This window comes from Punctularia strigosozonata (assembly GCF_000264995.1).
Source record: "Punctularia strigosozonata HHB-11173 SS5 unplaced genomic scaffold PUNSTscaffold_8, whole genome shotgun sequence".
NCBI classification, from domain to species: domain Eukaryota; kingdom Fungi; phylum Basidiomycota; class Agaricomycetes; order Corticiales; family Punctulariaceae; genus Punctularia; species Punctularia strigosozonata.
In genome coordinates this window covers 1547197-1557348 of record NW_006767440.1, presented here as the reverse complement: position 1 = coordinate 1557348, position 10152 = coordinate 1547197, and the positions used below count along the sequence as shown (strand labels likewise).

The following is a 10152-nucleotide window of genomic DNA, read 5'->3' as shown; positions in this document are numbered from 1 at the left end:
GGCGTATGAAACCCCCCCCCCCCTTCCTCGTGATTTTTTTTTTCGCCTCCGCCCACCCTCGGCGCCTCGGAACATCCGCCCGCTCTCTTCAAAGATATCCAACACCTTCGTTCGATCTCCAATGGAGCTTTTTTCCGGACTGGCAGCAGTACCTGACCCGGACCGTTCTCGACGCGCCACTCGGAGCTCTCCTTGTGGCACCCACAGCTGTCAAGAAAGTTAACAGATCTCCATTCCCCTCTCCGCTTTGCCCCAGAGTGCCTGCGATTTCCAAATGGCGGCGCAACCGCCCTGAAGGCGATTGACGGGAAATCCGCCACCGAGTTCATATACCCCCAACGTCATCGCCATATTCAAATATACGTTTCGAACACTTCATTGACAATCGTGATAGCTCTAGATACTATTACACGGAAACGTCCGTCGCTCTCGCGTGGGGTGGGATACGGACAGAGACACAAACATGATAAAAGTGGGTTCAGTTGTAAGGGCAAAAAAGTCGACTCGAGGGAGAGCCGCAGTCAGCATCCAGCCGTGATTAAGATAGGGGGAACGTGCGTAAAAAGGTCGAGGATAGACCCGAGCGAGAGGCCTGCGGACAGAGACGACAGTGAGAAAAGAGAGAGAGAGAGGGAAGAAATAGGCATGTTGTTGGATTGCTGAGAGCCGCTGGTTCGTCGCGCATACACCACGCCCGGTCTTGCGCGTGTCGTCGTCGTCGGAGTTCGTTTATTCCTGGCCGAAGCCGACGGTCTCCCTGTGAACGCTGCGTCAGCGCGAGTTTCCACGAGATGACACGGCCGCGACCCAGTCGCCAGGGCGCAGCACACATAGAACACATAGAACAGGGTCCGGTACTCACTCGACGGCCAGCGTCAGCTTCTGCTCCAGCGTGTCGTAGTCCTTGTACGGAGGGAGGTCGATCCTGTTGAAGCACGTGTGGCTCTTCGGCAGCTGGCTCGGGTCGCCCGCCTTTTCGATCGTGAACCGCCTCGGGCCGTCCGAGCCCTGGAGGTCCTTGAAGCCGTTGACCGGGATCCGGGACGTGCCCGTCGCGAACTGGAGCAGGCGCGACTTGCGCTCCGGCGGCCAGCTCTTGACGCACTTCCAGAACCACTGGATCACCTCGTCGTTCATCTCGTACCCGCGGTAGTCCGTGTACTTCGTCCAGTCGTCGACGTCGATCTCGGACATGCCGCCGATGAGCAGCTCGAGCTCGCGCTCGTCGAAGACGGTGATCAGGTCGAGCGGGATGAGCTCGCTAAAGCCGGACATGAAGGCGTCGAACTGTTCCTTCACCCGCCGGCTGATCCGGTACTCGACCACGCAGTCCACGTATTCGCGCTTGTTCTCCTCCGTCACCGGTACGTCCGCCCCGCCCGGCTTGAGCTCGACCGTGACCATCTCGCCGAACCGGTCCTCGACCGTCGTGAACGTCTCGTCGATCACGTCCGTGATGTCGTTCTCCCTGCGTCAGTGTGAGCGCTCCGCGAAGCCACCTCAAAGAAGTTTCATAATCTACGCACAGCATCCACGTGAGACCCCGATGCAACTCCGCGTCGACGCTCTCGAGATCGGCGAGCGTCACCTTCTTCTTGAGAATCATCTTGTAGAACGAGACGATGAAGTAAGCGTCGAGGAATCGCCGATGGAAGATACCCAGCCCGAGGCAGCGGCCGATAAACTTGAAGTAGTTCAGATGTTCCGGATTAACGCCGGAGGCGGGGTTGATCTGCAACGTGTAGTTGTCGTGCGCGGAGTATTCGAACAGGCAGTAGAACGGATTGAACATCTCGTGCGAGAGAAGGAAGAAGAATTCCCTGCGGAAACATGATGAACGATCTGCGCCATCCGCCATCGGTGCCATGCAACTCACCTGGAAAGACCACCGTAATCGAGACCGTCCTCGCCGTCGAACTTGATCATCAACCGCTTCTTGAGATCGTTCGGCGTCTGGCGCATGATCTCCGCATAACTGTCCTCAAAGATATGGTTCCGCCGGACCTTGATTTGGCAGTTGCCCGGCTGCGCGCGCATGCTCGGCTGGCTGCGGAAGTAGATGAGCTTCCGCCTAAAGTCGCGCTTGTACTGCGGCACGTTCGCGTCCAGCGAGGACGGCAGACGCGGGTCGTCCCACGTCGTCGTCTTCGTATTGTGATCCACGAAGTACACGCGCGCGGTCGACGTCAGGCGCATCTCCCACCCGGACGGGAGCGGGCCGAGCTGCGAGATCGTCTGCGGCTGCAGCGCCGCGTTCTGCCCGTTCGGGCCCATGACGCGAATGATCGTCTGCCGGCGCGGGTCGACCCACGTCGTCGTGCGTGTGTTGTGGTCGACGTAGTACGGCCGGCCCTCGGGCGTGTAGCGCTCCTCCCAGCCGGCGGGCAGCGGGCCCAACCCGGCCGTCGTCGCGTTCGTGCTCGCCGCGAGCGCGTTGGCGGCCGTGTTCGCGACCGCACCGGCACCCGCGGTGGCGGCCGCGGCCGCGGCCGACGCGTTCCGCTGGACGGTTTGGTTGTTGGCCTCGAGCAGATCATCGGCGAGGATGCGGCGATTGTGCTGGTCGCGCGCGGCGTTCGTCTCCCCGGCTTGGGTGGAGACGTTCGTCGCCTGGTTCGTCGCGGGCCGGTTCCACGTCGTGCTGCGGGTGTTGTGGTCGACGTAGTACGTGCGCCCAAGGGGATCGATCCGGCGCTCCCACCCATCCGGCAGCGGGCCATACTGATCCTCAGTCGGGTTGAAGTTGCGCATGTTCGCGGTAGCCGATGTCGCGTTGGCGCCCGGAGGCGACCCACCGGTGGCGGGGGTTGTAGCAGCTGCCGCACCTGTGGCGACGGCAGCGGCAGGAGCAGAGGTGGCGGCAGGGGCGGCCTGGCCGCTCGCGCTCACGGGCCGGGATCGGGGGGAGGTCGTGAGGGGGTCGGCGTCCGGCGTGGCCGTGGTCGATTGCGCGGTCGGGGCGGCGGCAACGGCCTGCGCTTGGCCATCCGCGGCCGTGGCGTGAGAACTGGGGGTGCGAGCAAGGTTCGAGCTGGTCGTCGTCGGCGAGGGAGCGAGCTGGAGGGAGGAGTTGTTCATGCCCATGCCGGCGAGGGCGCTGGTGATGCCGTTCACCTGGGAGGGCCCGGGGTTGCTGATGGGCGCGCTGACATTGGTGGAGAGGTAGATGATGAGCTTGCCGTGGACGACGAGGTTGTCGTTCGACTTCTTGAGGTCGAGGGTAAGCATTTCTATTGGCAACGATTAGTCATACTGTGAAGAATGAAGTGACATCTTTCGCGGGTGGACGCACCATGCCCGCCCAATTCAAGATCAAGCACGTCGCTGACGCGGACGTTCACCACACCCAAGAAACCCTGATCCCGTCTCTTGAACTTGCGTTGATCAAAGATCTGGACCGCAATCACGGACGAGTCTTTCACTTGGCTGTGGGTGTTCCGGCTTGGATCAGAAAGGGGGTAAATTTTGGGAAACGACGAGGACACATACATATCGAACGTCTCATTCCAGTACGGATTCAAGGTCTTCTTGATGACGCTCGTCGTGTGGGTCTGTTCGGCGTCGACGGTGATCACAGCGAACGGATCCGGGAGCCTGAACACATCTCGTTTGGAGAGCCCATCTGCCGCGACCACTGCGACAGCTCTCGTCAGACGGCTGTCCGGTGCACGATGATGAGACGCGGAATCTACCGACCTGTGATCCTTATCGTTTTCCTGTGGAAAGGTGAGGGGCGCGATGTCAGCCAACGTGTTTCCGGGCAGGCGAGGTGCGCGCGATGACTCACGGGGCGTTGTTGGGAGCGGACGGCATGACGGTTCAACGTCGCGCCAAGAGAGCGGCGCGGGGTGTGGGGGTGCTGAGCAAGGATGAAAGCTGAGTCGCAGTCGAAGTGCAAGTGAAGTCGAGGGCCGGTCGCTGCGCGCGATGGTGGGCTGAGTAAACGCTGGGAGAGCGGCGCAGTCGAGCGTGCGACTGCCCGAAGCGGCAAAGTGCAGCGCCTCATCGTCACAAGGTCTGACGCCACTGGCCTCCCGCTCATCGTCGACGTTCTCTCCAGGCGCATGCGGGACTACCATCTACTCGCTCCAATATATCATTGATCCTTGGGAACTCGCCAGTCGCTCGTCAATGGAATATATCAAGATGCATACCGACTTCGAACGATGAACTCTACGTGACTCTGCACGAACGCGTTCCAGTTCTCTGCTATGAAAACCGCGGCGAGCATTGCGTTGAACTTGGTAGTCTCCGCTGGCAAAGTACAAGGTATCCTAGGCACCTTGCAGTCCTGCTGCAGTACGAAATCACTTGCCGCTTCTTCACGATCATAACTACTGCTTCGCTGATTTCAGAATAATTGCCGTACCTGAACTCGGTCCTTCCGGGCATTGATCCGGTTGAGAAGCGGAGATAATCTATTGGCCCGTTGTGTGAAGGACCTTACCCACCGGAGCACGTATGTAGATTGCAGTCTGCTTCATCACTGTTAGACTGAGGCATCACATTACTTGACTCAGCGATAATATACACGGCAACGCAGCACAGCGTCGAGTCCATGAATAATACCGGCCCGTTAAGGGCACCTCCAAGAAGCAAGGAACGAAAGCATAACGAACAAATCTTAGGTCTCAGAAAGTCCTCCTCACTTCTTCTTGTTCAGCACGTCCAGCATGCTCTGCGGCAGCCCGCCCAGCGTCCTCGGAAACTTCTTGCTCAGATCGTGCCGGGCGTGCTCCGCCAGCGCCTCTCGCGCCGTGTCCACGATAGCCGAGCTCGCGCGCACGAGCTCGCCGTACTTGGCCTTTGAGAGCGCGTTGAACGCGGCGTACTCCGCCTCGAGCTCTATAAGCACGTTGTAACGTTCTGCGCTGTGATGATGACTGTCAGCGACGTATAATAGACAATGACTAGACGGTAATTGACTTACGCCTCTCCGCTCATGCGCTGCAGATCCGCACCGACGTTCTGCAGTATGATCTTGCGGCCATACAGGGCGTTGTCCCTGACCGAGTCAAAGCCTCGCGCGATCTTTTCCAGGATAGCCTGCGCACGGGAAACCGACTCGGTCAGCAAAGCACGTCCGGGCTCGCAGCACCGCGCAGTCCGGAGTGGCGAAGAAGAAGAAAGCTTACATCATTAATGCCGTCGAGAGCCTGTAAGCAAAACATGGGTCAGCAACTGAAGGGCGTAGTGTGCATGACGACAGTGCAAAGCCACCTTACCCTGACGATATCGCGCAAGCCAGGCTCTGCTCGTCGGCCGGTATTCGTCCTCGATGTCTTCTCTTCCTCATTGGTTTCGAACCTCGTCATCTTTGATAATCGACGGCCTCCTTGCTCAGGATGGGCTATCGGCGCAAGGGTTAGACTGAAGATCGACGAGTGAAAACGCTTGACGATTTACCGGGAGTTAATTCGTCCGCGAAGCGCGCTTTGCGTTGCGTCGACGCCGCCGGCGACGGTCTAAGGATAGATACAGGCTGCTTGGCGGAGAACCTCGTGGCAGCGGTTCTCGGTGGTAGAGTATTCGCTGGCAGAGGACAACGGATATTCTCCGCAGTCTCGTCGATCATCGCGTGGCGATCAGGGGAGTCTACGTTATGTGCATCGCTTTCGCTGTCGATGTCATTTCCCTCCACGGCTTGCTTGATGTTATTCGGACAGCGCGTGGGCTCCAGAAGTTCATCCGGAATGCGGATTGGCGAGGGCAGATTCACGGCTTCCCTAATCACTTTCCGTGGTTCCGCACGTCTAAGTGGCTTTTGCGCGGGCGTGTCTTGCGTGAGGTCGATCGTGACCGATTGCAGATTGGATGGCGCCCCCACGACAGCCTGCTGCGAATGAGCACGACGATACTTTCGTGAAGAAACTAGTGTACCTGCAACGATACCGTCGGTTCCGCCTGCTGCTTGTCATTGACCTGCACGCATACCTCCTTAGTCGTGGCTTGCGTCGATATCCTGTCACCGAGGATAGACTCGTCCACGACTCCAATTGAGAAATTCTGCAAGAAAAATGAGCTGAGACTGAATGCACTAAGGCCACCGCTCGTACCTGTGGCGGATCCAGGGGGGTCTTCTCCTCGTTTAGGCGAGCCGACACCGGCTCCGCATCAGGACCAGGCTCCAGGTTATCCACATACATGGCGTCAAAGTCCAGTTCGTCCATGGCGTCTATGGGGTCCTGGGCATCCTGGTTCTCCTGCGAGGTCTGTACCTCCGAGCCAGATTGCTGGAAGTTGGGCGGCTCCAAGATCTTCGAGGCGATGACCAGCGATGGTTCTTGCGAAGGCATGTCTACCCACGCTGCATTAACATTAGAGCGAGGAGGGGGAGTAGGTGGCGCTCCCTGGGGCTTGACTGCGGTCTGTAAGAGGGGTTATCAGAAACGGCCCCGGTAGACCTGAGTGACGCACAGTAGGCGTCTTGATGGCGACATTGCCCACGTTGACGGTATCCTAGTAATATTATCAGAATATGTCAGCCATACGATCCTACAGACACAAGACGACACATACTGCGTTCTTCGCAGTGCGTATGGCAAGCTCCCCTGCGGGCACTGGCGCCAGCACCTTGCGCCCTGGAGGGACTGGTGAACCTAGTTTGGTAGTCTTACTGGCCTTCTTAGCCTTGGGCTTGGGCTTCCGTGGCGGCGGAGGAGGCTTGACGTTTCCGGCTTTATCCTTCAGCGCGCTTGCGCGAGTAACACGAGTAGGTCGGTTAGTATCAACGGGGACGGCGTCACAGGAGTGATCAGCATCCGACGAAGACCAGAGAGCTCGTTTTTCAGGAGAAAATGTGCGCCCGTTCTTGCTACGAGTGCCGTACTTGCTATTCTGGGGCATGCGGGAACTCAGACTAGCTTGAAAGACCCTTGATGAGCGTCTCTTAGGAATATTGCTTTCTTCTGATTCTTGTTTGGCCAGGGTGCCATGACGTCGCCGCTTACGAGCAGGAGCAGCAGGAGCAGCTGGTGGATTACAACTCGCAGGAGCAGCATCACGGTCGCCCTCCTCGGCCAGACGCTTGCGCTTCCCAGGAGTCACAGGTAGGTCAACCCTGAAGGTGTCGGCTGGAGCAACCGTACGAACGGGTGATACGGCCGAGAGTTCCGCAGGCTCGAACTGTCCAACCCCGATATCGTTGTCAAGCGGTGATTCGACTCCCGAGGAACGCACCATGCGAAGAGTTCGAGCTGCCCTGAGAGGTCGCTTGACGATGCAGGGTCCAGGAGCACCAGTCACTACAGGGGAAGGATCGACGTCGCCAGAGACAGTTCCATCGACAGGAGCGGGATCGAGACGCGTGGTGCCAGCCTCCAATTCGTCATCCGAGTCGAGCACAATCCTCTTGCGCACAACAGTGGATCTCTTGAGATTCTGGACTACAGGGTTCTGACTGAAGATAGGACCAGCCGCGGTGTTCTTGGTTAAAACCTTGCCCGAGAGCGCGCCTTTCAACTTGAGGGGACTTCTGGACATCTTCGGAGAAGCCTTGAATCCAGGTTGATCACAGACGCCCTCTTGGGAAGTCTCAATGTCCGAGTCCTCCTGGCGTGGTGGTTGGGATCCTGCGTCGTCAGAGATTTCAGAGAGCTCTTCCTCTACCCCGAAGACATCGCGTCGCAGTTGGCTTGCAGTTCTAGACAGAGGACGCAAAGAGGCGCGCTTGGACAGCAGCAGGGGGCCAGACGATTTACCAGAGCGCGCGGAAGCTGTCGAGGTTTCCATACCAGAAGGGCGAGAAGCGGGAGGAGGCTTGCGGTCCAAAGCAACCGAAGGCGCTGCGGCATGTGCGGCCAGAGCAGACTCTGGCACATCCAGTGATTCCTTGATCAGGCCGTCCGAGGAGGAAACACCACCAAAGCGAACCTTCACCTGACCGCCGGTGAGGGTGGAGGAGCTGCGGGTATGAGCGAGGACGTTCAGCGGGTCGTCGGAGGAAGCGGCAACATGCTGCGGAGGGCCTCTTTTCGGGGGCCCTTCGGCTTTCAGTTCACCAGTCGGAGGTATATTCTCGGGGGATGCCGCTGCCGTGTCGAAGTCGAAAAACTCTTCGCCGTTACCTTTGCCATTCCCTGATTCGCTACTAGCGTCAGTGATGCCGTACGCTAGCATATTCCTGTAGTGAGTCATCTCATCCCCGGAGCATGCGATATCGCACGTACTCTGTTTGACCACATTCAACCTCTCCTATGTGCTGTTGTAAGATTTCGCGGAGGTAGGGCTCGCGACGAACCTACCGGGAAGCTCAAAGGAAGGTTCTTTCCTATGGGCGGCGGAATACCGTCGAACTCCACCGAGACCTGCGCTACGGAGACATGACGGGACCTTGGTGGGGCGGTGAGCTTATCTCGCTGGACGCGCCCACCCTGTGATGCAATTGTCAGGCTTTGTACGCTTAACTTGACGTTTTCGACGGACCAAACCGCGATGCTCGATAGCACCATGAAAGCGATTCAGGTCGGTCTTCTGGATTTGGAAGCTCATCGATGGGCTGCCTTTAGCCGCCATAGGTTTCTCGCCGATGATGGGAGGAGTCGATAGGGCCACTTCAACATCCAGTTCGTTGAGGTGAGTGGCGTCGCGAAGTGTGATAGAAACTACGGTCGTGTACGGAACCTCCAGCGATTCGTATTCGCCGTTCTGGGAACGTCGTCGATGAAGTTCCAGCACCCAGTATGAAACCCCGACTTACCGAGTTTTCGACACTGACCAGGAGCCCACGAGCATCGACGAGGAGTCGGTCCCACGATTCAGGCTGTTCGAACATCGTGCCGCAAGCCGTGATGCGGTTTAATGCGAATGGTTGAGGGCTATTTGATAGAGAGCGTAGTAGAAATCAGACAGGTATCAGCTGGGCAAGGTGAGGGATCAAACGTACAAGTCAAGCCGAGTACTCGCGAGTTTGTCCACGATACGCATGGCAGTCTCTTCCCAATTTTTGGGCGACGTCCCTTGGAGCAGCGATGCCAACTCATCTCCACAGGGCAATGCAGGTTCTGCGCGTAGAGAGTTTATCAATATCAAGCTCTATGGAAAGGGGTTACAGTACTTGCGATCTCGGAAGAGGTCGTTCACGAAGTCCATACGCTTTGAATTTTCGGAGCTCTTGGACGAAGGGAGTATGCGGGCTACTATGTTCAGCAACGCTTCGATGGCCAGGAAATCTGAAGGAATAGCATGAGCGTGACTGCGCTCGATAGAGCGCGAGGCAAGGAGATATCTTCAACGAATATATGCGCATATATGCCCGTATGATCCATGGTACGGGTGAATGAGATTCGGTACTGCACCACTGACCATGTGTCCGCGAGATCGCAGCTCCGAGTTTCTTTGGGCCGAGTAAATTCGGATCTCTCAGCTCGCGCTGATGGTTGACGCTGCCTTCTGCAAGGGCTTCAAGAAGCGAATATGCCTACGAGTATCGGTGAGACAAATACAAACGTGAGGATTTGCGGACCTACAGTCAATCGAAGCCGGAGACCAATGCTCCCCGCACAGACCGACGAGTCCGGGAAGAAATACTCGCATATAGCCGGGTAAAATACTCCAGAAATGGTTGTCTTGGTCCTCTCTGAGGTTTATCTTCAGTGAGTGCGGACCGTACCCATGTCTCCACCTGCTCACCATCACCTTTCTTCTCGCAGAAGTCAAGCAAACCAGAAAGCACTGCTCTCGCCACCTCTTCCCAATGCTCCCTCCTTGTTTTGCCATCGGAAAGAACAGCCGTGCTGTTGTCTGCAGGAATCTTCTCGTGGACAGCTTTCAGGAAAACTGCATTCGCGAGTTCGGTAGCGCGGATAGGGTGGACCTCGTAGACAGGTTGCATGGCTTTTCTGAGCGCATGTTTGAGATTTTGAAAGGTTTTCAAGTTAGAAGGAGCGGAAGAATTCTGTGTATGCGCGATGAATACAAATCGAACAGGGAAAAGCGGAGGGAGATCACAATGAGGATCAAACGGCAGCAGATGTCGTCTACAGCCTTCTTGACTTTGCCCCCTTTGCGACTCGTATGCTTGATCGTATTGATGGCTTTATCAAGATCGTCCAATTCCATCCTAGCTAGCGCGATGGATGCAGGGGTTAAGTTACAGTACTGGCACCGGGTCGTCGCCGACTCGGCGGGAGAGAGCTAGTCTCGTGATCGCGT

General features: G+C 57.4%; 2 protein-coding genes across 2 annotated transcripts; both read right to left on the bottom strand.

The window, feature by feature from the left end:
- Positions 1–729: 729 nt before the first annotated feature.
- PUNSTDRAFT_135581 (HECT-domain-containing protein) lies at positions 730–3813 on the bottom strand (the record flags this gene model as incomplete). The annotated part of the gene is made up of 8 exons (XM_007385107.1): positions 730–757; positions 863–1468; positions 1527–1820; positions 1877–3230; positions 3293–3426; positions 3490–3634; positions 3697–3716; positions 3788–3813. The coding sequence occupies 8 exons, from the start codon at positions 3811–3813 to the stop codon at positions 730–732; spliced, it is 2607 nt and encodes an 868-aa protein (XP_007385169.1).
- Positions 3814–4645: 832 nt separating this feature from the next.
- PUNSTDRAFT_135580 (uncharacterized protein) lies at positions 4646–10059 on the bottom strand (the record flags this gene model as incomplete). The annotated part of the gene is made up of 18 exons (XM_007385106.1): positions 4646–4871; positions 4931–5046; positions 5136–5156; positions 5226–5350; positions 5407–5833; positions 5881–6006; positions 6057–6368; positions 6418–6459; positions 6520–8111; positions 8169–8193; positions 8244–8372; positions 8425–8646; positions 8699–8816; positions 8885–9002; positions 9304–9418; positions 9468–9577; positions 9631–9895; positions 9949–10059. 18 exons carry the CDS (start codon positions 10057–10059, stop codon positions 4646–4648), a joined length of 4200 nt encoding a protein of 1399 aa, XP_007385168.1.
- Positions 10060–10152: the final 93 nt, after the last annotated feature.